This window comes from Coregonus clupeaformis, chromosome 21 (genome assembly GCF_020615455.1).
Source record: "Coregonus clupeaformis isolate EN_2021a chromosome 21, ASM2061545v1, whole genome shotgun sequence".
In the NCBI taxonomy this organism is placed as follows: Eukaryota; Metazoa; Chordata; class Actinopteri; order Salmoniformes; family Salmonidae; genus Coregonus; species Coregonus clupeaformis.
This window is the reverse complement of record NC_059212.1, coordinates 1,499,622-1,527,403: the sequence shown is the minus strand read 5'-3', so window position 1 is coordinate 1,527,403 and position 27,782 is coordinate 1,499,622. Positions and strand designations below refer to the sequence as shown.

Here is a 27,782-nt window from a genome sequence, read left to right as displayed (position 1 = left end):
TCTCTCTCTCTCTCTCTCTCTCTCTCTCTCTCTCTCTCTCTCTCTCTAATCCCACCCTGTGCTGAGCAAAGGGGAACCAATCCCAATCCGCTCAACTAGGTACAGTGGGCCCAGGAAGTCTGTGTGTGTGTGTGTGTGTGCGTGCACATACGTGTGTGCCGTGTGCGTGAATATATGTGTGTGTCTGCCTGTTTGTATGTCTGTAAGTGTCTTTGTGAGGCAGATGAGGCAGAGAGAGACTCACCTGATTGGTCAGGGAATACATTGACGGATACAGGGTACAAATACAAGCCCCTCCGCCACTGTTCTCCTCCGATTGTCTCCAGCTCTAGCAACACAGGTCTGTGTGTGTTTGTGTGTGTTTGCGCGCGTGCATTTTGAGCGTATGCAGTCACACTGGGGTATCGTAAATGAAACAATTTGTTACAATGATGGATAGCAGTTAGGCGGGGAGGGGAGTGATGGGATACAATCATATTGGATTCTTGGCAGGGCTGTGATGTCATATGTCAATTTGATGTTGATTTGGGGTTTGTGTGTCAGGAGGAGTTTGTATGTCATTGTGACATACCATATTATTTACAGTAGAGAGTGTTGTATTTATTAGGATATTCTATACTTAACTGTAAATACTAAGTGGTTGTTCAAAAGAATAATGGCATTAGTAAAGAGAAAGCATTGGGGATTCGTCTTATTAATTCTGTCTCTCCCTCTCTGCTCTCTCTCTCTGCTCTCTCTCTCTCTCTCTCTCTCTCTCTCTCTCTCTCTCTCTCTCTCTCTCTCCGTAACCCATAGATCTCATATTCATAGATTTTCCAGTTTGCCACCATGAGTCCCAAGAATGTAATTTTCAAGAAGATGGCCAAGGACAAGTCGGTGAGTGTGTGTGTGTGTGTGTGTGTGTGCTTATGTGCGTGCGTGTGTGTGTGTCTGTGTGCTAAGCATTATTATTAGAGCGTCATAATGCAATAATAACAAAATATAACAATATGACTATTCTTGATATTTCACACATTGACTTGTATTCGACAAGGAAACCTAACAACATTTCTGCTGTTCACTTAGCACTTACATTTCCCTCAGTAGTCTCTTTCCATAGTTGCTTGTCAAGAAGCTGTGGAAAGAGACTATTCACTCTGTGTTGTCGTCGGCAAAGTGATGGCGTTAACAGGTGACACGGATGAAGCCATGCGTATGACAGATTACATTGAGATTAGATTAATGTATTACTCCTCTGAGGTGTGTGTGTGTGGTGTATGTGTGTTAAAGGATATGCAACACATTTTCCCCAAGGTTAAACTGCTTGCAAGTGGGTTTAGAATGCTGTGAAAGTGTTTACGTGTGTTTGAGTGTTTATGTGTTGTGTGCATGCATGCATGTGCTAATGTGTTGACATCATTTTTAGTGAAGGCATCAGGTAAAGATGTGTGATTTTATGTTTTGTACTTGATCAGGTTGGAGTATACATGGCGAAGAGGGACTTTGTGGATCATGTGGATTCTGTCGACCCAGTGGGTAAGCTCAGCTTTCTTAAAACAACCCGGACGTGAACCAATCAGCAACTCAACAAGTCAAAAACAAACCAATCATTACACAGCAAACACATAACACACCAAGGGCATTGCACATCAAACAATCTAACACACAATTAATAAAATGTTGCCAGATCTAGCTGGACCTACATAACAGGCCACTTTTGAGGTCTGAAAACATCTGACAGACTTAGATTTTGAAGTGTAATGTCCCTTTAATTGAAATCCATCATTCAAATGGCTTACTGGATTCTTAGTATTGCTTTAGATAAGAGCCTTAGCAATGAACACTTTCATCAATGTAATGAATTCTTTAGAGCCTTTGGCCAGGAATCAATCGAACGCAGATGTATTTATTTTTATTTCACCTTTATTTAACCAGGTAAGACAGTTGAGAACAAGTTGTCATTTACAACTGCGACCTGGCCAAGATAAAGCAAAGCAGTGCGGAAAAAACAACAACAACACAGAGTTACACATGGAATAAACAAAACGTACAGTCAATAACACAATACAAAATCTATATACAGTGGGGAAAAAAAGTATTTAGTCAGCCACCAATTGTGCAAGTTCTCCCACTTAAAAAGATGAGAGAGGCCTGTAATTTTCATCATAGGTACACGTCAACTATGACAGACAAATTGAGAAAAAAAATTCTGGTGGAAAATAAGTATTTGGTCACCTACAAACAAGCAAGATTTCTGGCTCTCACAGACCTGTAACTTCTTCTTTAAGAGGCTCCTCTGTCCTCCACTCGTTACCTGTATTAATGGCACCTGTTTGAACTTGTTATCAGTATAAAAGACACCTGTCCACAACCTCAAACAGTCACACTCCAAACTCCACTATGGCCAAGACCAAAGAGCTGTCAAAGGACACCAGAAACAAAATTGTAGACCTGCACCAGGCTGGGAAGACTGAATCTGCAATAGGTAAGCAGCTTGGTTTGAAGAAATCAACTGTGGGAGCAATTATTAGGAAATGGAAGACATACAAGACCACTGAAAACCTCCTTCCATCAGCAAGGGCATTGAAGATGAAACGTGGCTGGGTCTTTCAGCATGACAATGATCCCAAACACACCGCCCGGGCAACGAAGGAGTGGCTTCGTAAGAAGCATTTCAAGGTCCTGGAGTGGCCTAGCCAGTCTCCAGATCTCAACCCCATAGAAAATATTTGGAGGTAGTTGAAAGTCTGTGTTGCCCAGCGACAGCCCCAAAACATCACTGCTCTAGAGGAGATCTGCATGGAGGAATGGGCCAAAATACCAGCAACAGTGTGTGAAAACCTTGTGAAGACTTACAGAAAACGTTTGACCTGTGTCATTGCCAACAAAGGGTATATAACAAAGTATTGAAAAACTTTTGTTATTGACCAAATACTTATTTTCCACCATAATTTGCAAATAAATTCATAAAAAATCCTACAATGTGATTTTCTGGAGAAAAAAATTCTCATTTTGTCTGTCATAGTTGACGTGTACCTATGATGAAAATTACAGGCCTCTCTCATCTTTTTCAGTGGGAGAACTTGCACAATTGGTGGCTGACTAAATACTTTTTTTCCCCACTGTACAGTGTGTGCAAATGTAGTAAGTTATGGAGGTAAGGCAATAAATAGGCCATAGTGCAAAATAATTACAATTATGATTTAGTGGAGTGATAGATGTGCAGAAGATGATGTGCAAATAGAGATACTGGGGTGCAAATGAGCAAATTAAATAACAATGTAAATAACAATATGGGGATGAGGTAGTTGGGTGGGCTAATGACAGATGGGCTGTGTACAGGTGCAGTGATCGGTAAGCTGCTCTGACAACTGATGCTTAAAGATAGTGAGGGAGATAAGTGTCTCCAGTTTCAGAGATTTTTGCAGTTCGTTCCAGTCATTTGCAGCATAGAACTGGAAAGAATGGCGACCAAAGGAGGTTTTGACTTTGGGGATGACCAGTGAGATATACCTGCTGGAACGCATACCATGGGTGGATGTTGCTATGGTGACCAATGATCTAAGATAAAGCGGGGATTTGCCTAGAAGGGATTTATAGATGACCTGGAGCCAGTGGGTTTGGCGACGAATATGTGGTGAGGGCCAGCCAACGAGAGCGTACAGCTCACAATGGTGGGTAGTATATGGGGCTTTGGTGACAAAACGGATGGCACTATGATAGACTACATCCAATTTGCTGAGTAGAGTGTTGGAAGCTATTTTGTAAATGACATCGCTGACATGTTTTGCAGCATGAGTGAAGGAGGCTTTGTTGCGAAATAGGAAGCCGATTCTAGATTTAACTTTGGATTGGAGATGCTTAATGTGAGTCTGGAAGGAGAGTTTACAGTCTATCCAGACACCTAGGTATTTGTAGTTGTCCACATATTCTACATCAGAGCCGCCGAGAGTAGTGATTCTAGTCAGGCAGGCGGGTGCAAGCAGCGTTCGATTGAAGAGCATGCATTTAGTTTTACTAGCGTTTAAGAGCAGTTGGAGGCCACGGAAGGAGTGTTGTATGGCATTGAAGCTCGTTTGGAGGTTTGTTAACACAGTGTCCAATGAAGGGCCAGATGTATACAAAATGGTGTCGTCTGCGTAGAGGTGGATCTGAGAGTCACCAGCAGCAAGAGCGACATCATTAATATACACAGAGAATAGAGTTGGCCCGAGAATTGAACCCTGTGGCACCGCCATAGAGACTGCCAGAGGTCCAGACAACAGGCCCTTCGATTTGACACATTGAACTCTATCTGAGAAGTAGTTGGTGAACCAGGCGAGGCAGTCATTTGAGAAACCAAGGCTATTTAGTCTGCCAATAAGAATGCGGTGATTGACAGAGTCAAAAGCCTTGGCCAGGTCAATGAAGACAGCTACACAGTACTGTCTTTTATCGATCACGGTTATTATATCGTTTAGGACCTTGAGCGTGGCTGAGGTACACCCATGACCAGCTCGGAAACCAGATTGCATAGCGGAGAAGGTACAGTGGGATTCTAAATGGTCGGTGATCTGTTTTTAACTTGGCTTTCAAATACTTTCGAAAGGCAGGGCAGGATGGATATAGGTCTGTAACAGTTTGGATCTAGAGTGTCACCCCCTTTGAAGAGGGGGATGACCGCGGCAGCTTTCCAATCTCTGGGGATCTCAGACGATACGAAAGAGAGGTTGAACAGGCTAGTGATAGGGGTTGCAACAATTTCGGCGGCTAATTTTAGAAAGAAAGGGTCCAGATAGTCTAGCCCATCTGATTTGTAGGTGTACAGATTTTGCAGCTCTTTCAGAACATCAGCTATCTGAATTTGGGTGAAGGAGAAGCGGGGGGGGCATGGGCAAGTTGCAGCGGAGAGTACAGAGCTGGTGGGTAGGGGTAGCCAGGTGGAAAGCATGGCCAGCTGTAGCAAAATGCTTGTTGAAATTTTCGATTATCGTAGATTTATCGGTAGTGACAGTGTTTCCTAGCCTCAGTCCATTGCTGTGCACACATTACTAATCTGCATTGGTTTGAATCCTGGCCGCTGTCTTGTCTAATTATGTAAATTCTAACCTATGCTGTTCTTCACTCACAATAGATGGTGTCATACTGGTTGACCCTGAGGTCCTCAAAGGAAAAAAAGGTCTGCATTTCACCAAATGTGTGCGTGTGCATGTGCATGTGGGCAAGTGTTTGTGCTTGTATGTGTGTAGAACAGGGTTGGGGTCGATTTTAATTGAAGGCAGTCAATTCAGGAAGTGGTTTGAATTTAAAATAAAATACAAATGGAAAAGCTTTTAGCTTTTTTAATTTGATTGAGAAGCCATTCAAAATAGCAGTACTTCCAGCCTTCTCGGCTAGATTTGTGACGGCTCAAACCATGACCATGTTAAAATAACCATATATCTTTGACTCCCCCTAGCGTTCGTCCAGCTGTCCTGCACGTTCCGGTACGGTCGTGAAGATATGGACGTGATGGGAATTGCCTTCCGTAAGGAGATCTACATGGCCAACCGCCAGGTGTATCCGCCCATGCAGGACAAGGAGCAGTCCACACACACCAAGATGCAGGGCAAACTGCTGCGCAAACTGGGAGACAATGCTTTCCCTTTCTTTTTCGAGGTGAGGGCCAAGGACCTAAAGAGACACCAACATTTTATTGTACATGCACATTGCAAATTAAAAACACTTATACATGTCAAGAAAAACAACAACACTCACATAGGCCTACTCGCGTCATTATGCCCACACATGAACACAAACGCCTCTCGTTCACCCTAATTACATTTTTCTTTGTGTGTGTGTTTCAGTTCCCTGATAACCTGCCTTGTTCAGTGGGTTTGCAGCCTGGCCCTAAGGATTCTGGGAAGGTAAGGGTTGTGAACCTTGACCTGGTTGTCTCTTATATTGCTTCATTCCATTATGTGATATTTGTTTATTACATTTGAAATGCATATAATGTATTTTTGTATTCTGAGAATTGTTACATTGTGACGATTGACGTATACAGCTCATATAATGTATTTCAGATTGTGAGCATGCTCTGTTGTTGTCTTGGTAGCACTGTGCTGTGGAGTTTGAGGTCAAAGCCTTCAGTGCGGAGAGCCAGGAGGCCAAAGTCCGCAAACGGTCAGTGGAGTTTTCTCTTTCCCAAATAACCACCGATCCTAACCCAAAGTCTCCACCATCGGCCCTGGAGAGCTGCTTTAACAGAAATAGCCGGTTGTGGCTCTATATCACAACAAACATTGATGGATGGTGTTACAAAACCAATAACTAGCCTACCGATGTTGTTGCACTTGCTTTGTTTAGGGGTCCTAGGCATAGTTACATGGTATGTAACTTGAATGAATGTGTGCATTTATGTGAGAAATCAGCGTTGGAGGACCATGTTGGATGCACTTGTGCCCAGGGAGACAGCCATCTTACTTTAGGCCCAGGGCCAGCTCCTTCTTGATCTCTTGGTCGGCCAGTCCAAACAGATTATTATTTGTTCAGATGGTGACAAAACATAAATATGTAGAAAAAGAAAAAATACAAAAGGAATGCCCTAACTAAAGACTCAAAAACAAACAAAAGGCCTCATGGACACCAAACAAAACCAGCAGCCTCACAGCTTTTCCAGCTGGGACACTGACGATCACATCATTGGCAGCACCTGTCTCCTTATCAACCCGGCTCAGCATCTGGGGAATGGAGTGTTGAAGTGGTAGTGAGCTGTAGCGTGCTGTCTAAACTACCTAACCTATTCCATAACAATGGTTCTTTCTCATCCCTCCCCTCCCTTCCTCTCCCCATCTCCCCTCCCCCTTCTCTCCTTCCTCTGTAGGAGTACAGTGCGTCTGATGATTCGAAAGGTGCAGTATGCCCCGGAGAAGAGCGGGACGGCCCCCTCTGTGGAGACCACCCGTGACTTTGTCATGTCCGACAAGCCCCTGCACCTGGAGGCGAGTCTTGACAAGGAGGTGGGTAGGATACCATTAGAGATAACAACACATGACTGGCCTTAGATTGTACGCCTTTGCTCATAAATGATTAGTGAAGCATCTACACTGCATTCGGAAAGTATTCAGACATTTTCCCTTTTCCCAAATGTTCTTACATTACAGCCTTATTCTAAAATTGAGTAAATAATAGTTTTTTCCTCATAAATCTACACACAATACCCCATAATGACAATGTTGTTTTTAGAATGTTTTGTAAATGTATTACAAGTAAAAAACTGAAAAACCTTATTTACATAAGTATTCAGACCCTTTGCTATGAGACTCGAAATTGAACTCCAGTGCATCCTGTTTCCACTGATCATCCTTGAGATGTTTTTACAACTTAATTGGAGTCCACCTGTGGTAAATTCAATTGATTGGACATGATTTGGAAAGGCACACACCTGTCTATATAAGGTCCCACAGTTGACAGTGCATGTCAGAGCAAAAACCAAGCCATGAGGTCGAAAGAATTGTCCGTAGAGCTCCGAGACAGGATTGTGTCGAGGCACAGAACTGGGGAAGGGTACCAAAACATTTCTGCAGCATTGAAGGTCCCCAAGAACCCAGTGGCCTCGATCATTCTTAAATGGAAGAAGTTTGGAACCACCAAGACTCTTCCTATAGCTTGCTGCCCGGCCAAACTGAGCAATTGGGGGAGAAGGGCCTTGGTCAGGGAGGTGACCAAGAACCCGATGGTCACTCTGACAGAGCTCCAGAGTTCCTCTGTGGAGATGGGAGAAACTTCCTGAAGGCCAACCATCTCTGCATCATTCCACTAATCAGGCCTTTATGGTAGACTGGCCAGACGGAAGCCACTCCTCAGTAAAAGGCACATGACAGCCCGCTTTGGAGTTTGCCAAAAGGCACCTAAAGACTCAAACCATGAGATACAAGATGATTTGGTCTGATAAAACCTAGATTGAACTCTTTGGCCTGAATGCCTAGCATCACAACCTGGCACCATCCCTACGGTGAAGCATGGTGGTGGCAGCATCATGCTGTGGGGATGTTTTTCAGCGGCAAGGACTGGGAGACTAGTCATGATAGAGGGAACGATGAACGGAGCAAAGTACAGAGAGATCCTTGATGAAAAGCGGCTCCAGAGCGCTCAGGATCTCAGACTGGGGAGAAGGTTCACCTTCCAACAGGACAACGACCCTAAGCACACAGCCAATACAACGCAGGAGTGGCTTCGGGACAAGTCTCTGAATGTCCTTGAGTGGCTCAGCCAGAGCCTGGACTTGAACTCGATAGAACATCTTTGGAGAGTCCTGAAAATAGCTGTGCAGCAACGCTCCCCATCCAACCTGACAGAGCTTGAGAGGATCTGCAGAGAAGAATGGGAGAAACTCCCCAAATACAGTTGTGCCAAGCTTGTAGGGTCAAACCCAAGAACACTCAAGGCTGTAATCGCTGCCAAAGGTGCTTCAACAAAGTACTGAGTAAAAGGCCTGAATACTTATGTAAATGTGATATTTCATATGTTTTTTAAATTATGTTTTTACATTTGCACACATTTCTAAAAACCAGTTTTTGCTTTGTCATTATGGGCTATTGTGTGTAGATTGATGAGAGGAAAAAAACAATTTAATCAATTTTAGAATAAGGCTGTAACGTAACAAAATGTGGAAAAAGTCAAAGGGGTCTGAATACTTTAGGAATGCACTGTATATAGTGTTTGTTAAAAGTGGGACCAGCGGTCGTATGTATTAAGAGTAGGAGTGCTTATCTAGGATCAGGTCCCCCCTGTCCTGTTATCTTATTCATTGTGATCTAAAAGGAAAAACTGATCCTAGATCAGCACTCCTACTCTGAGACGCTTGATACACACAACCCCAGCTTTTGCATGTGCTGGGGTTTGTTCAATGGGGTCCAACATTTCAAACATTGCTTGTATAAATGTTATGTATAGACCTTGGACAAAGCCTGGGATATTTTCAGACATAGTTCCATATGGTCATATGACCACAACTACAAAATGGCCCCCACAAGGAGCCCTCCTCTCTGACATGATTTCCTTCCCTTGCAGACCTACTACCATGGAGAGCCCATTAATGTGTGTGTCAACATCACAAACAGCTCCAACAAGAATGTGAAGAACATCATTGTCTCCGGTAAGGAAAGACCAACACATGCAGCAAACTTTACAAACTGACACATATGCGAAAGAACAAGATATCTATTCTATAATATATCAAAACTGGCAAAAGCATTACCCCACAATTTGCAAAGCACCAGATGTATGAACCCATCATATCACCCTTATTATATTGCTAAATGATTTTTGAAGCATGTATGTAGGCATTATAAATACTTTATGGGTCCTGTGTGGCTCAGTTGTTAGAGTATGGCACTTGCAGCGCCAGGGTTGTGGGTTTGATTCTACACGGGGGACCAGTACGAAAAAGTACGAAAATGTATGCACTCAGTACTGTAAGTCGCTCTGGATAAGAGCGTCTGCTAAAATGTAAAAATGTTATGAAGGCTTACTCGTGCCCTATAAGTTCAAGTCTTCAAAGTGTGACTGGAGATGTTTTTCTATCTCTATCTTTGATTTCTCAGTGGACCAGGTGGCCACTGTGGTCTTGTATTCCAATGACAGCTACGTGAGGGCAGTGGCCTTAGAGGAATCTGGGTAAGCATCCAGCCTTTGAGAGAATACATGTTTAAACTGCAATAAACCACAATGGATATTAGATTTTAACTTTTGTTTGTTCATCAGTAATAATCAGAATCAGCTATACAGTGTGACTGCATACAGTGTCTTGCAAAACTATTCATCCCCCTTGGCATTTTTCCTATTTTGTTGCATTACAACCTGTAATTTAAATGGATTTTTATTTGGATTTCATGTAATGGACATACACAAAATTGTCCAAATTGGTGAAGTGAAATGAAAACAATAACTTGTTTAAAAAAATTCTAAAAAATAAATAACGGAAAAGTGGTGCATGTATATGTATTCACCCCCTTTGCTATGAAGCCCCTAAATAAGATCTGGTGCAACCAATTACCTACAGAAGTCACATAATTAGTTAAATAAAGTCCACCTGTGTGCATTCTAAGTGTCACATGATCTGTCACATGATCTCAGTATATATACACCTGTTCTGAAAGGCCCCAGAGTCTGCAACACCACTAAGCAAGGGGCACCACCAAGCAAGCGGCACAATGAAGACCAAGGAGCTCTACAAACAGGTCAGGGACAAAGTTGTGGAGAAGTACAGATCAGGGTTGGTTTATAAAAAAATATCCGAAACTTTGAACATCCCACGGAGTTCCATTAAATCCATTATTAAAAAATGGAAAGAATATGGCACCACAACAAACCTGCCAAGAGAGGGCCGCCCACCAAAACTCACGGACCAGGCAAGGAGGGCATTAATCAGAGAGGCAACAAAGAGAACAAAGACAACCCTGAAGGAGCTGCAAAGCTCCACAGCGGAGATTGGAGTATCTGTCCATAGGACCACTTTAAGCCGTACACTCCACAGAGCTGGGCTTTAAGGAATAGTGGCCAGAAAAAAGCCATTGCTTAAAGAAAAAAATAAGCAAACACGTTTGGTGTTCGCCAAAAGGCATGTTGGAGACTCCCCAAACATATAGAAGAAGGTACTCTGGTAAGATAAGACCAAAATTGAGCTTTTTGGCCATCAAGGAAAACACTATGTCTGGCGCAAACCCAACACCTCTCATCACCCCGAGAACACCATCCCCACAGTGAAGCATGGTGGTGGCAGCATCATGCTGTGGGGATGTTTTTTATTGGCAGGGACTGGGAAACTGGTCAGAATTGAAGGAATGATGGATGGTGCTAAATACAGGGAAATTCTTGAGGGAAACCTGTTTCAGTCTTCCAGAGATTTGAGACTGGGATGGAGGTTCACCTTCCAGCAGGACAATGACCCTAAGCATACTGCTAAAGCAACACTCGAGTGGTTTAAGGGGAAACATTTAAATGTCTTGGAATGGCCCAGACCTCAATCCAATTGAGAATCTGTGGTATGACTTAAAGATTGCTGTACACCAGCGGAACCCATCCGACTTGAAGGAGCTGGAGCAGTTTTGCCTTGAAGAATGAGCAAAAATCCCAGTGGCTTGATGTGCCAAGCTTATAGAGACATACCCCAAGAGACTTGCAGCTGTAATTGTTTGCGAAAGGTGGCTCTACAAAGTATTGACGTTGGGGGGGGTGAATAGTTATGCACGCTCAAGTTTTCTGTTTTTTTGTCTTATTTATTGTTTGTTTCACAAGAAAAAATATTTTGCATCTTCAAAGTGGTATGCATGTTGTGTAAATCAAATGATACAAACCCCCCAAAAATCCATTTTAATTCCAGGTTGTAAGGTAACAAAATAGGAAAAATGCCAAGGGGGTGAATAGTTTCGCAAGCCACTGTACATACAACCTGGAAATCACCCCAAAATGTCTAACTCGGGCTCTCCCATTGGTCTAGGGATGCTGTTGCTGCTGGTGCAAGCCTGAAGAAAGTGTATACCCTCACTCCCCTATTGGTCTGCAACCAGGAGAGGCAGGGCATAGCTCTTGATGGCAAGTTGAAGCATGAAGACACCAATCTGGCATCGTCTAGCATGTGAGTATCCCGCCAGTTATCGGCAGCTAGTAAAACAAGTGGTGATGTTGAAGGAGAATCTGGGTTGTGTTCATTAGGACACACCGTAGCAAAACATTTATAATAATAATAATAATATGATAACAATAATAATAATAATAATATATATAATAATAATAATAATAATAATAATAATAATATGCCATTTAGCAGACGCTTTTATCCAAAGCGACTTACAGTCATGTGTGCATACATTTTTACGTATGGGTGGTCCCGGGGATTGAACCCACTACCCTGGCGTTACAAGCGCCATGCTCTACCAATTGAGCTACAAGATAAACGCTTCTTACTGGACAAGTTCAAATAGTACCTCCCCTTTTTCCTTCATTTCGGAGCATTTTCATTTGTTTCGTGCCTACTGAACACAACCATGGTACATTCAGTTATATTGTGTAGAACAGACAACCCAGCAAACCAAAATTGGTTCTGTGAAAGTTCCCAGAACATTCGTTAGGTCGTGGCAAATGTTCTCACAACACAAAAACTGTCCAGTCATGCTGATGATTATACAGCGAGGGAAAATTTGTATTTGATCCCCTGCTGATTTTGTACGTTTGCCCACTGACAAAGAAATGATCAGTCTATCACTTTAATGGTAGGTTTATTTGAACAGTGAGAGACAGAATAACAACAAAAAAAATCCAGAAAAACGCATGTCAAAAATGTTATAAATTGATTTGCATTTTAATGAGGGAAGTAAGTATTTGACCCCCTCTCAATCAAAAGATTTCTGGCTCCCAGGTGTCTTTATTACAGGTAACGAGCTGAGATTAGGAGCACACTCTTAAAGGGAGTGCTCCTAATCTCAACTTGTTACCTGTATAAAAGACACCTGTCCACAGATCAATCAATCAATCAGATTCCAAACTCTCCACCATGGCCAAGACCAAAGAGCTCTCCAAGGATGTCAGGGACAAGGCTGGAATGGGCTACAAGACCATCGCCAAGCAGCTTGGTGAGAAGGTGACAACAGTTGGTGCGATTATTCGCAAATGGAAGAAACACAAATGAACTGTCAATCTCCCTCGGCCTGGGGCTCCATGCAAGATCTCACCTCGTGGAGTTGCAATGATCATGAGAACGGTGAGGAATCAGCCCAGAACTACACAGGAGGATCTTGTCAATGATCTCAAGGCAGCTGGGACCATAGTCACCAAGAAAACAATTGGTAACACACTACGCCGTGAAGGACTGAAATCCTGCAGCGCCCGCAAGGTCTCCCTGCTCAAGAAAGCATATATACAGGCCCGTCTGAAGTTTGTCAATGAACATCTGAATGATTCAGAGGAGAACTGCTTGAAAGTGTTGTGGTCAGATGAGACCAAAATCAAGCTCTTTGGCATCAACTCAACATGTTTGGAGGAGGAGGAATGCTGCCTATGACCCCAAGAACACCATCCCCACCGTCAAACATGGAGGTTGAAACATTATGCTTTGGGGGTGTTTTTCTGCTAAGGGGACAGGACAACTTCACCGCATCAAAGGGACGATGGACGGGGCCATGTACCGTCAAATCTTGGGTGAGAACCTCTTTCCCTCAGCCAGGGCATTGAAAATGGGTCGTGGATGGGTATTCCAGCATGACAATGACGCAAAACACACGGCCAAGGCAACAAAGGAGTGGCTCAAGAAGAAGCACATTACGGTCCTGGAGTGGCCTAGCCAGTCTCCAGACCTTAATCCCATAGAAAATCTGTGGAGGGAGCTGAAGGTTCAAGTTGCCAAACGTCAGCCTCGAAACCTTAATGACTTGGAGAAGATCTGCAAAGAGGAGTGGGACAAAATCCCTCCTGAGATGTGTGCAAACCTGGTGGCCAACTACAAGAAACGTCTGACCTCTGTGATTGCCAACAAGGGTTTTGCCACCAAGTACTAAGTCATGTTTTGCAGAGGGGTCAAATACATATTTCCCTCATTAAAATGCAAATCAATTTATAACATTTTTGACATGCGTTTTTCTTGATTTTTTTGTTGTTATTCTGTCTCTCACTGTTCAAATAAACCTACCATTAAAATTATACACTGATCATGTCTTTGACAGTGGGCAAACGTACAAAATCAGCAGGGGATTGAATACTTTTTTCCCTCACTGAACAAAAATATAAACGCAATATGTAAAGTGTTGGTCCCATGTTTCATGAGCTGAAATAAAAGATCCCAGAAATGTACCATCTGCACCAAAAATTATTTCTCTTAAATTGTGGACACAAATGTGTTTACATCTCATTTAGTGAGTATGTCTCCTTTGCCAAAATAATCCATCCACCTGACAGGTATGGCATATCAAGAAGCTGATTAAACAGCATGATTATTACACAAGTGCAGCTTGTGGACAATAAAAGGCCACTCTAAAATGTGCAGTTTTGTCACACAACAAAATGCCACAGATGTCTCATGTTTTGAAGGAGGGTGCAATTGGCATGCTGACTGCAGGAATGTCCACCAAAGCTGTTGCCAGAGAATTTCGCTACAATAAGCCGCCTCCAACATCGTTTTAGAGAATTTGGCAGTACGTCCAACCGGCCTCACAACCGCAGACCATGTGTAACCACGCCAACCCAGGACCTCCACATCCGGCTTCTTCACCTGCGGGATCGTCTGAGACCAGCCACCCAGACAGCTGACAACCGAAGAATTTCTGCACAAACTGTCAGAAATATCCTCAGGGAAGCTCATCTGCCTGCTCGTCGTCCTCACCAGGGTCTTGACCTGACTGCAGTTCGGCTTCGTAACCGACTTCAATGGGAAAATGCTCACCTTCGATGGCCGCTTGCACGCTGGAGAAGTGTGCTCTTCATGGATGAATCCTGGTTTCAACTGTGCCGGGCAGATTGCAGACAGCGTGTATAGCGTCATGTGGGCAAGCGGTTTGCTTATGTCAGCGTTGTGAACAGAGTGCCCCATGGTTGCGATGGGGTTATGGTATGGGCAGGCATAAGATACGGACAACGAACACAATTGCATTTTATCGATGGCCATTTGAATGCACAGAGATACCGTCATGAGATCCTGAGGCCCGTTGTGGTGCCATTCATCTGCCGCCATCACCTCATGTTTCAGCATAATAATACATGGCCCCATGTTGCAAGGATCTGAAAATGTCCCAGTTCTTCCATGGCCTGCATACTCACCAGACATGTCACCCATTGAGCATGTTTGGGATGCTCTTGATCGACGTGTACGACTGCATGTTCCAGTTCCCACCAATATCCAGCAACTCCGTACAGCCATTCTGAGAACGTTTAAAGAACAAACGAAATGTGTTCTGGAAACGTTCTTGTAACATCAGGTGAACGTTTTTTGCACCCTAAAAGTGTCAGCTTCCTGCCTCCTGTTTGTCTCCGGGCCTCTAGAGGTCATCTGTGTTCCCCTCTGCCTTAGTTCTTCCTCGTGTGTCCTAATTAGCTTGATCCAGGTCACCTGTGCCTTGTTTCCCCTTGTGTATTTTAGCTGTGTGTTTTCCCCTTGTTTCTCACTTGGTTATTGAGTCCTGGCTATGTGTCTCCTGCTTTGTTCCACCGTGTCTTTCCAAGTAAGGTTTTCTAAGTTATCTTTAGTTTGTTTTTCTCCCCTCGGGGAGTTATTTTGTTTTGCCTCCTGTTTTGTTAATATACCTCTTTCTGAGAAGAACTTTTGTTGGACTATTTTTTGAAGTGCAAGGAACCTTTGTTTTTACATTAAATCTACTTGCCTGGAGTATTGCCTTGGGTGTTTCATTTGGGTCCTACTACACCTCCTCTGTGGCTAAGGGGTATTACCCCCAGCTCTCCACATCTGAGACCGGAGTTCAAGCCCAGCATTGTGACAGAGTAACCAAGTCAATCATGGACCCAGAAACACTCAGTTCCCAGGACCTGTTGGCGGTGATCACTCGACATGAGGCTTCTTTCCAGCGCCATGAAGCCGTTCTCAGCCGACAAGAGGAGCTGATGGCTAGACATTCTCAACTCCTGGCCGAAATGATGAGTTCCCTTCACCAGCTCTTTGAACGCCTCCTTGGTCCTCTCTCCCTTCCCCCAGGTCACCTCCCAGTGACGACAGGCCTTCTCGGTTGGCGGAGCCCCGACTACCACCTCCCAAGCCCTTTTCTGGGGATCCAAGCTCTTGCCAGGGTTTCCTCACCCAATGCTCCCTCACCTTCGAGCTCCAACCCTCAAGTTTTCCCACAGACCGTTCCAAGATTGCCTACATCATTACCCTTCTTTCAGACAAGGCGCTCGCCTGGGCCTCTGCGGTGTGGCAGTCCCAGGAGGCCTGTTGTGACTCCCACGCTGCATTTGTAGAAGAGTTCAAGCGGGTGTTCGATCATCCTGTCAGTGGGCGGGAGGCTTCCAAGCGCCTACTGTCTCTCCGTCAGGGCCCCGAAGCACGGCAGATTTCGCCATTGATTTTCGGACCATAGCAGCAAGGAGCGGATGGAATGATGAAGCGCTGAGGGTCTGCTTTCAGGGAGGGTTATCTGAGCCCCTTCAAGATGAGTTAGCCACCCGAGAACCAGCTGGAGATCTCGAGTCCCTCATAGCCTTGGCCATCCGCCTGGACAATCGTCTAAGAGAGCGGAGAACGGCTCGCCGCCAGGTGTCTCAGTCCCAAGTTCCTCGGAGCAGCTCTGTTTCTCCTGTTTGGACTCCGTCATTCAGAGCTTCCCCGGCTCCGGAACTGGTCCAGGATTCCCGGAGAGCATGCAGTTAGGCCGTTCCAGGCTTTCTCCCAACGAAAGGGAACGTCGCATGAGGGAGCGTCGGTGCCTCTACTGCGGGGTTGCCGGCCACTTCCGCTCCACTTGCCCCGAGCTTTCGGGAAACGCCAGTCCCCGCCCAGCTACAGGAGGGCTGTGATGGGGAGAATTAGAGCTCCTCCTACTAACGCTGTCCTGGCTATTCCAGCCACTCTGTCCTGGGAGGGCCACCAGCATCGGGTCCAGGCTATGATCGATTCCGGTGCCGCAGGTGATTTCCCTGGATGTAACCTTGGCTAAGGAACTTAAGATCCCTACCCAACTACTTCCTCATCCCCAGGCAGTTACAGCCTTAGATGGCAGACCTCTGGAACCAGGAAAGGTTACAGAGGCGACTCAGTCCCTGCGACTTACCATCTCTCAACACCAGCAGGAGGAAACCTTCTATCTCATTGACTCTCCCGAGTATCCTATAATCCTGGGTCACCCTTGGCTATGCAGACATAATCCCCAGATCGACTGGTCTACTGGCACCATTCTAAGCTGGGGTCCCACTTGCCAACTCACATGCATGCTTCAGAGTCCCTCAGCCCCTAGTACCCAGTTTCAAGAGTCTGTTGACGTCTCCCTAGTCCCCAGTGTTTACCATCGGTTCAAGGCTGTGTTCAGCAAGGCCCGGGCTACTTCCTTACCGCCTCATCGCACGTATGACTGTGCCATTGATCTACTCCCTGGGTGCTGCCCTCCTAGAGGTCGGATCTTTTCCTTGTCCTCCCCCGAGCACGCAGCTATGGACACCTACATTAAGGAGTCCTTGGCAGCCGGCCTCATCCATGCCTCTACTTCCCCGGCTGGGGCGGGCTTCTTTTTGTTGAAAAGAAGGACGGGGGTCTTAGGCCTTGTATTGATTACCGGGGACTCAACAAGATCACGGTTCGGAATCGATATCCTCTTCCTCTCATGGCCACTGCTTTTGAGCTGCTTCAAGGGGCTTCCATTTTTACTAAACTGGATCTCCGCAATGCTTACCATCTCGTGCGGATCCGGCAAGGTGACGAATGGAAGACGGCGTTCAACACGCCCACGGGGCACTATGAATATCGGGTGATGCCGTTCGGGCTCACCAATGCCCCCCGCAGTATTCCAAGCCCTGATCAATGATGTTCTCCGGGATATGCTTAATCTGTTCGTCTTCGTGTACCTGGACGATATCCTCATCTTCTCGAGGTCACTGAAGGAGCATGAGGGGCATGTTAGCCGGGTTCTCCAGAGGCTCCTTGACAATCACCTCTACGTTAAACCTGAGAAGTGTGAATTTCATGTTTCTCAGACTCAGTTTCTCGGGTTTATTGTCACTCCTGGGCACCTAGAGATGGATCCCAAGAAGGTCGAAGCGGTCCACAGCTGGCCCACACCTACCACGGTCAAGGAGGTTCAACGGTTCATTGGCTTTTCTAACTTCTATCGGAAGTTCATCAAGAATTTCAGCTCGGTGGTAGCCCCCTTGACGACGCTTACCAAGGGAGGAGGGACCAAGATTCACTGGGGTCCGGAAGCAGCAGGGGCCTTCGAGGATCTCAAGCGCCGCTTCACGTCTGCTCTGATTCTGGTGACTCCTGACCCAGAAAGACCTTTCGTGGTGGAGGTGGACGCCTCAGAGGTGGGGGTGGGAGCCGTCCTGTCACAGAGGGGTGAGGATGGGAGATTACACCCTTGTGCCTTCATGTCTCGCCGCCTGTCTGAGGCCGAGCGCAACTACCACGTGGGGGATCTAGAGTTGCTTGCAGTAAAACTGGCCTTGGAAGAGTGGCGCCATTGGCTTGAGGGGGCTCAGCACCCGTTCCAGGTTCTCACAGACCACAAGAACCTGGAATATCTCCAACAGGCTAAGCGGATGAACCCTCGGCAAGCACGATGGTCCCTTTTCTTTAATAGTTTCCAGTTCATCCTGTCTTACCGACCTGGCACCAAGAACGTCAAGCCGGATGCCCTGTCTCGAGCCTATTCTCCCGAGGTACAAGAGAAGCCCTTGGCATCGATTATTCCGAGGTCTAGGATCGTCGCACCTCTTCAGTGGGAACTAGAAAGAGGGGTACGAGAAGCCCTTGTCCATGAGCCCGATCCAGGCGGTGGTCCTGCCGGTCGCCTGTACGTTCCTCTCTCTGTTCGGGCCCGCGTCTTGCAGTGGGGTCATGAGTCGCCCTTGACATGCCATCCAGGCAGTGCTCGCACACTGGAATTTCTCCGACGGCGGTTTTGGTGGCCGTCCATCAAGAAGGACGTGCAGGTCTATGTTGAGGCCTGCCCGGTGTGCAACCAGGGAAAGTCGACACGCCAGCGACCCCAGGGACTGCTCCATCCCTTACCTATTCCTCGAAGGCCATGGTCACACCTTTCTCTGGACTTTGTTACGGGACTTCCTCCATCCCAGGGCAACACCGTCATCCTAGTGATCGTTGACCGGTTCTCTAAGGCTGCCCGGTTTATTCCCCTGCCCAAGCTGCCCTCGGCTAAGGAGACTGCTGAGCTCCTCATGAACCATGTCTTCCGGATATTTGGCATTCCCCTGGACGTGGTCTCTGACCGAGGTCCCCAATTCTCGTCCCGGTTTTGGGGGCCTTCTGCAGGCTTATTGGGGCCACAGCCAGCCTATCGTCGGGGTTCCATCCAGAGTCTAATGGCCAAACGGAACGGATTAATCAGGATCTGGAGACCACCCTGCGGTGTATGGCGGCCAGTAATCCCACGTCTTTGGCCACCTATATCATTTGGGCTGAATATGCCCACAACACCCTCCAGTCTTCAGCCACCGGATTGTCCCCCTTCGAATGCCAGTTCGGTTACAACCCTCCATTATTTCCAGAGGAAGAGGCGCAAGTTGGTGTTCCCTCGGCCCAGCGCTTTGTCCAACGCTGTAGGCGGACCTGGAAGAAGGCCAGGTGTATCCTCCTTCGGACCTCCCAGAGATACCAAAGTCAGGCTAATCGACACCGCCGGACGGCCCCTAGTTTCCGAGCTGGTCAGAGAGTTTGGTTGGCCACTAAGAACCTGCCCCTCCGGGTCGAATCCAAGAAGCTTTCCCAGAGATACATCGGCCCTTTCCGCATAGCTAGAAAGGTTAACCCTGTTTCGTATCGTTTGGTTCTGCCTCGCTCCCTTAGAGTTAACCCCACTTTCCATGTTTCACTCCTTAAACCTGTCTTGTCTTCTCCTTTTGCCCCCCCCACGCAGACCCCCGCCACCTCCCAGGATGATTGACGGCCAGCCAGCCTACACAGTCCGCCGGATACTGGACTCCCGGAGGGTCCAGAACTCTCTGCAGTATCTGGTGGACTGGGAGGGCTACGGGCCAGAGGAGCGCTCCTGGGTTCCAGCCAGGGACATCCTGGACCCAGGTTTGATCCGAGATTTTCGCACCCTGGGGCCGGGGTGTTCTGGAAGGAACGTCAGAGTCGTTCCTAGAGGAGGGGTCCTGTCAGCTTCCTGCCTCCTGTTTGTCTCCGGGCCTCTAGAGGTCATCTGTGTTCCCCTCTGCCTTAGTTCTTCCTCGTGTGTCCTAATTAGCTTGATCCAGGTCACCTGTGCCTTGTTTCCCCTTGTGTATTTTAGCTGTGTGTTTTCCCCTTGTTTCTCACTTGGTTATTGAGTCCTGGCTATGTGTCTCCTGCTTTGTTCCACCGTGTCTTTCCAAGTAAGGTTTTCTAAGTTATCTTTAGTTTGTTTTTCTCCCCTCGGGGAGTTATTTTGTTTTGCCTCCTGTTTTGTTAATATACCTCTTTCTGAGAAGAACTTTTGTTGGACTATTTTTGAAGTGCAAGGAACCTTTGTTTTTACATTAAATCTACTTGCCTGGAGTATTGCCTTGGGTGTTTCATTTGGGTCCTACTACACCTCCTCTGTGGCTAAGGGGTATTACCCCCAGCTCTCCACATCTGAGACCGGAGTTCAAGCCCAGCATTGTGACAAAAAGAAACGTTGTATAATCATCCGCAACAACTGGACAGTTTTTTGTGTTTTGGGAACATGTCCCCATAATGTTATTTCTTATTATTTTTAGTCATTTAGCAGACGCTCTTATCCAGAGCGACTTACAGGAGCAATTAGGGTTAAGTGCCTTGCTCAAGGGCACATCGACCGATTTTTCACCTAGTTGGCTCAGGGATTAGAACTAGCGACCATTTGGTTACTGGCACAACGCTCTTAACCACTAAGCTACCTGCTGTTCCCACAACTTAATGAAACATTCTGGGAACCTTTTAAAGAACAGACAAAATGTGTTCTGGGAATATTCTTGCAACATCAGGCGACTGTTTTATACAAACATTGTATAATAATAATATAATATAATAATAATATGCCATTTAGCAGACGCTTTTATCCAAAGCGACTTACAGTCATGCGTGCATACATTTTTTTTTTTTTGTGTATAACCATCAGCACGACTGGACAGTTTCTGTGTTATGAGAACATTTGCCGCAACCTAACGAATGTTCAGGGAACCACAGAACCAATTTTGGTTTGCTGGACAACCATTACTGGTACATTGTGTTATTACCTGGAAACCTAATGAGAACTTTGGGGGAATGTTCTGTGGTGGTTGCTATAGATGTTGTGCACAGCATTTTAGTGAATGTTTGGTGAACATTCCAAGGATATTTAATTTAAAACCTAAAACATTATTTGAATGTTTTTGGGATGTTATCATCCCAATGATAGATAAAACCCTAACTAGAACATAATGGGAATCTTATGGAATGTTCTGGGAATGTTCCCGGTTTGCTGGCATTTATCTCTGAGCAAGTACATTTACATTTTTACATTTTAGTCATTTAGCAGACGCTCTTATCCAGAGCGACTTACAGTTAGTGAATACATATTTTTTTATACTGGCCCCCCGTGGGAATCGAACCCACAACCCTGGCGTTGCAAACGCCATGCTCTATCAACTGAGCTACATCCCGGCCGGCCATTCCCTCCCCTACCCTGGACGACGCTGGGCCAATTGTGCGCCGCCCATGAGTCTCCCGGTCGCGGCCGGCTGCGACAGAGCCTGGATTCGAACCAGGATCTCTAGTGACACAGTTAGCACTGCGATGCAGTGCCTTAGACCACTGCGCCACTCAGGAGTACAAGTAATCATGTTAGCTCAATTCATGTCATTTCTATCTGCAATGTTCAGGGCATTGCTTCCTGAACTCAAACTTTATCCCTTATTGAAACATAATAAAGTGTGGTATTATTAGCATACTACAAAGGCAACACAATAGGGCGATGCAAGTTGCCTTTTATACGGCAGGGCTCCCGAGTGGCGCAGCAGTCTAAGGCACTGCATCTCAGTGTTTGAGGCGTCACTACAGACCCCCTGGCTCGATTCCAGGCTAAATCACAACCGGCCGTGATTGGGAGTCCCATAGGGCGGCGCACAATTGGCCCAGCGTCGTCCGGGTTTGGCCGGTGTAGGCCATCATTGTAAATAAGAATTTGTTCTTAACTGACTTGCCTAGTTAAATAAAGGTTAAAAAAGATAAAAATACTGGTGACTTAATTTCACGTCTCAACTCTCTTCTTGCTTCATTTCCATTCCTTTCCCTTCATTCCCCCTCTCTCTCTCTCTCTCTCTCTCTCTCTCTCTCTCTCTCTCTCTCTCTCTCTCTCTCTCTCTCTCTCTCTCCCTACAGTGTTAAAGAAGGTGTGCTGAAGGAGGTTCTAGGAATCCTGGTGTCATACAGAGTCATGGTTAAGCTCATTATCGGCGGGTCAGTACACTGTGTGTGTGCGTGTGCGTGCGTACGTTGGTGTTTGGGTTTATTATTGGTTATGTTCTTCATCTTGTAGATTTAATACGTTTTTTGTCTTTTATGCTTTCGTAGAATAATGGGATCTAGGTATGATTGCTTTATCTTATTCAGCTACTGCACTTACACTCTTAACAATGCAATGAGCATTACTCATGTGTGCACCTCTGTGTGTGTGCATGTGTGTTTGTTATGGTTGCTTATATTATATCTGCGGCTAATCTCTAGCCTATCTGTTTTACTTCAGTGAGGTGGGAGTAGAGCTGCCTCTCACACTGATGCACCCAAAACCTGACCTAGGTACAAACATTTTTATTTCACGATCTGCATGTGAGTGGGCATGAGTGCATGTGTATTTTGCATTTTTCTGAAGCTTTCAATGCAATTGATCTGTTGTCACTAATATCACTCCATAGTACCCAACCCATGAAATCTAATCACTCATGTTGTTATCTTTTGCCTTCTGAAGTGAGGGAAAGGTAAAACTGGATTATCTTTCCTCCATGTCTTGCTTAGTAGTCATATGTGATTACATGATTGATCAACTGCGATTATGATCCCATGTACATGTTCACCTCTTTGTTCAATGAATCCGTGGAGGGTGTCATATTCTGAACATGTACCTGGACCCATTTTATCTCTCAATCGGACTGTTCTTCTGTTGTTTCTCTCTGTCTTTCAATTCTTTCTGTCTGTATTTTCGTTTATTTCCAATCACTGTATGTCTGTTTGTCTGTCTGGCTGCCTACCTGTCTGTCTGTCTGTCTGTCTGTCTGTCTGTCTGTCTGTCTGTCTGTCTGTCTGTCTGTCTGTCTGTCTGTCTGTCTGTCTGTCTGTCTGTCTGTCTGTCTGTCTGTCTGTCTGTCTCTGTCTGTCTGTCTGTCTGTCTGTCTGTCTGTCTGTCTGTCTGTCTGTCTTTTCATACACCTGCCTTCTTGCATATCTGTCTGTCTGACTGTCTTCTTGTCTCACCACGTCTCTGGCTTTACGTCTGTCCATTTGTCCATCCACACATTTCTTGGGAGCAGCGAGCTGGAGGAGGAGATGGTGTTTGAGGAGTTCAAGCGCTCCTACCTGAAGGGGATGGCCGACGATGAAGAGGAGGGCAACGTGTCTACAGGAGACGCAGCTTCCTGAGAAGGGCCCCTCGCCGCCGGCCAGGCAGCCTGGTCACAGCACCCCTTGTGGCCGCATCAGTACTCCATGCAACGAAGACAGAAAACGGGGATAGTATTGAGTAAAAAGTGTAACGATTGCAGTCAAAACAATTGTGGTTAGGTGTTTGAGTCACCCTTAGAGGTAGATTAGAACATTGCTGGTGGATGAGTTATAGTTTATTCACAAAGCTTAGGGGGTCTGTATTTCAGCCTCACCATCAGTAGACTCTTTCAGCTTTGCTATCTGCAGGATTTCACTCAATGTCTTATGGTCACCGTGAGCACAGGGTAATGTAACATCCATCTGAGTCTTTAATAAAGAGTGTGGCAGCAATGTTGTGAGGTGAATGGCGGCCATTTTGAGTCATGTAAAAGCTGCTCTGTTACATTGACTATTATTAGTGTTATCTAGTAGATACAAGTGTAATGCACTAGATAATTGGGCATATCATTGTGCTTGCAGTGAAAACCAGCTCTCTTGTACTTGTGTTATGGTATTAAAAGCTACAGATGTTCTCACAAAAGCTATTGTATTACATTTTCATAGCATCCTTTCATACAGGGAAGATACATTGTCAACGCAGGCTTTACTCAAGCCTATACCATTAACAGCGGGGGTTGCGTTAAAAATCTACCTGGGAGGCGCACGCTTAGAAAAAAAGGTGCTATCTAGAACCTTAAAGGGTTCTTTGGCTGTCCCCATAGGAGAACCATTTGAATAACCCTTTTGGGTTCCATGTAGAACCCTTTCGACAGAGGGTTCTATATGGAACCCAAAAGGGTTATACCTGGAACGCAAAAATATTTTACCTGGAACCAAAAAGGGTTCTCCTATGGGGACAGCTAAATAACCCTTTTGGAACCCTTTTATGTAAGAGTGCAGTGCTGCCTTACAGGTGTCGTTGAAGGCCGATTTGTCCCTTGTTCTTCAACAAGTCACACATAAATAAGTATGAAAGACACAAAGAAGGACGCACGGTCAAACCAATCAAAAACAGACAAAAACCAAGAGTTGACATTTTATTTAGGCGAGGAGGAGCAATATACAGAACAAAACACAAGCAACAACCGAAACATCAAATCACAAAACAACATACTGTATCTACCTGTATGATAATACATCATCAATCACTTTAGACACTGTTGAGGAGCATACATCTGTTCCAAAAACCACCTGTACCAAATGTCATATTAGCCCAATGTCTCCTAAAGTGCAAGGATACTTTTTCACAGAACAAATTATTTTGCCATTCAGGAACATGCAGTTCAATCTGAGGTCCATACACCATCAAAACATGTTTCAATACCCTTCTGCTTTCACTGAGTCTCAATTCACTCAAATATAGTGTAAGTCGAAACTCGGGGGTTACTTCACGATCTGTGTACGGTTCGGTCAATCAATATCTGAACTTAAACAACTAAGACGGATAATCATTTTGACTGCATTAATGTATTTTTCTTATGTCGTCCACAAGATTTAATTAATGAACAAAGACGGTGTGGGCGTAGAGAGGAAGGTCTGTAACAGGATATGTGTGCTAGCTGTTTTCAAAGTAAAAGCTGTGAGACTATCTGACGTTACCTGACCATCGGTCCAGCTAGCTAGCTTTCACCAGCTTAGTTATAAATAAGGGCCACCAACAAGTAATGTTAGTTAGCTAGCTAGCTAACTAGCTAGCTGACTTCCTTCAATGCTTGGTGGCTTTACTGACAGACAAGACAGGGAGCTTATATTAAAAGCCACCAAGTATCGAGCTAATGGCTAAAGCTAGCTAGCTAGCTATCATACCAAACAGGTGTGTGTGTGTGCGTGTCTGTCTGTACACTGTACAAGGATCGTTCAATACTATCCAGCCCCAGCTAACACGGCTTGACATACTAAGTTTTGACCATCACCCTCTCTCTGCCATCAGGTGAGTATGAATTAATTATCAACAATTGTCTATTTTAAGTCATTCCCTCCACCTAATAATGGCAGAGATGAAAGGAATTAAGATGCATTGTTCAACCATTCAATTATTCTCAATTGTAATTAGTGAGTATAGGTGAGTATATCTGTGGAGAAATAGGTGTGAATACTGAGTATGCCTGTGTATGGCCACCACTACACCTGCACCACTGGGTGAGATTGAAGCTGGTAGTGTTGACAGTGACACTACACATATAGGCAGGCACAACACTTCTGCCATTCCCTGCCTTGCATGGTATGTAGAGAAGAACATCCATAGACATGGAGCTACTGCAGCAGCTGGACCACAGGTAACACGCATGCACAGGAGTGGATGAGCAGACAAACAAACACATGGTCATAGTTTCCAGATAGAAAAGCTTAAAGTCTGCATCGAGAATCTTATGAGATTTATTTCTGTGTGTATGTGTGTGTGTGTATGTGTGAGGTAAGGGGGCAGAGTGTTTCCCCCGATGTGCTCGGTTAGCGGGTATGTATCTGTAGGCCCTAACTAACCTGTGTGTGTGTAGGAAGTGAAGAGGCAGACTGTGTTGTACCCTCTGTCCTCTCTGAAGGGGTTAGTGTGAGGGCTCTAGCCTGCTGCTCCCTCTGAGGAAGAGCATCCTGAAAAACATGACCTTCCTCTCCTTTCAACAGGACACACATCTCAACCTCCACATATGTGAGTGTGCGGGTGTGTGTGTGTGTGTTGCGTGTGTGTGTGTGTTTGCGTGTCAGTTGTTGTAGTCTGCCTTACTCATAATACTCATAAAACTGTGTGTGTTTTTTGTGAGAGACGAGTGTTTCCACTGTTCTATGAAGTTGATGTGCGTTCTCAGTTGTGCGTTTGACTTAATCTCATTCCCAGACACTTCCGCCCAAATGCACGATGAGTCTGGTGGGCCAACGCGTCAAACTGTGGTCAGAGGGAGCTGGGGTGCAGTCGGCAGACAGCAGATGGTGGAAGTGGAGGTGTTTGGGTTGGAGAGGACGGTGGACTTAGTGGACGACATCCCAGCCACTTCTCAGTGTTGGCACTGCTACTTCCTACCTAATGAGTCAGTGGACATCACTTCTACTTATACAATCAATCAAGCAAATTTATAAACAGCTTAATTTTTTTAACCAGCAGCTGTCACAAAGTACTTTTACAGTAACCCAGCCTACACCAGGGGAACCCGGGACATACAGGGCACCACTGTTCCTGACATCTCTTTCTCCCTGTGTGATGACATATCCTGTTCCTGTTTATACACCTGACCAGCTGAGTGCAGGTAGGCTCTCCCGTCAACATGAGGATCCTGCTGCTCCCGCCCAAAATACACACGGGCACACAGACACACACACACACACACTCATAGGAATGCTCGCCTATTTAAATGTTTGTGTGTATGTGTGTTGTGTGTCAGAGTTAAGAGATGATAAGCCAGCATTTAAGAAGAGGCGTCTGGTGTGGGAGGAGGACATGGAGATGCACTCCAAGTTCCTGGACAGAAAGGTGACATATTAGTCTTAACATGACACAAGATGAGACCCAGATGCAGACACAGGAGGCAGATGGTTAGAGTCTCTGATGTTTATTAATATATAAGGGGCAGGCAAGAGGCAGGTTGAGGACAGGCAGAAGTTCGTAAACTGGGTCAGAGTCAGATAGGTACAGGACGGCAGGCAGGCTCAGGGTCAGGGCAGGCAGAATGATCAAAACTGGAAGAACTAGAAAACAGGGACTAAAGCGAACAGGAGTATGGGAAAACCACGATGGTAGGCTTGACGAGACCAGACGAACTGGCAACAGACAAACAGAGAACACAGGTATAAAAACACATGGGATCATTGGGAACAATGGGAGACACCTGGTGGGGGGTGGAGACAAGCACAAGACAGGTGAAACAGATCAGGGTGTGACAAGTCTTCCTTACACCCTACCATTACCCCCTACTCTCACCTAGCCGCTTACTCTTAACCACTAACCCCTACGTTTCCAACATGACCTGACCTGTGTGTGTGTTACAGGAAGAGTTGAAGGCGGAGCATGCCTCGTACCTGCGGCAGCACGGGGAGCTCCTTGCCATGTTGGCTGACTTCTTGCAGTTCCTTTTACTACGAAAACCGAGCGACGTCTTCTTGTTTGCCCTCGAGGACTTCTCCCCTTTCGCCTCCCGCCGACCTCCAGGGGGCAGCTTCAACACCTCTCCTTGACAACACACTGTAGCTGCGTCTCAATAGTCTAGTAGCTACCTCTCACAGGCACTTTAGTGAGGACAACGCTCTTCTGGTTAGCACTTGTCATTATTATGTACAGAGGCCCTCGAAATCATCCAAATATTAATGCTTTTATGGATGTTTGTGATACAGTTTTTACCGTTCTACTGTTATTGTTTGTATGAGCTTCACTGAAACAAATTCCAAACAACTCTGTTTGGCAATGGCAAGAGTTACAGTTATGTCAGTTGGTGTGAATAAAATGAGATGTATTTCATGTTGTGTATATTTTCCATGCTTTATTTCTGTTAAGAACTTTATTCTCGAGTGTGATGAGCATCCTGTCGGGCTGTATCACTGCGTGGTATGGCAACTGCACCGTCCG

At 45.6% G+C, this 27,782-nt stretch overlaps 1 protein-coding gene across 2 annotated transcripts; it reads left to right on the top strand.

The window, feature by feature from the left end:
* Window positions 1-208: 208 nt before the first annotated feature.
* saga (S-antigen; retina and pineal gland (arrestin) a) lies at window positions 209-23,766 on the top strand. 2 transcript variants are annotated; one of them, XM_041841124.2, is made up of 16 exons: window positions 210-340; window positions 796-876; window positions 1,455-1,515; window positions 5,093-5,137; window positions 5,417-5,616; window positions 5,805-5,864; window positions 6,056-6,123; window positions 6,824-6,959; window positions 9,013-9,097; window positions 9,546-9,618; window positions 11,441-11,578; window positions 21,974-22,051; window positions 22,166-22,180; window positions 22,338-22,390; window positions 22,560-22,569; window positions 23,119-23,766. In XM_041841124.2, exons 2-16 carry the CDS (start codon window positions 829-831, stop codon window positions 23,225-23,227), a joined length of 1,179 nt encoding a protein of 392 aa, XP_041697058.2. In that variant the 5' UTR covers window positions 210-340; window positions 796-828; the 3' UTR covers window positions 23,228-23,766. The 2 variants fall into 2 exon arrangements, with proteins under 2 accessions (XP_041697059.2, XP_041697058.2); XM_041841125.2 differs by lacking the exon at window positions 22,166-22,180 and having other exon boundaries at window positions 209-340.
* The last annotated feature ends 4,016 nt before the right edge of the window (window positions 23,767-27,782 follow it).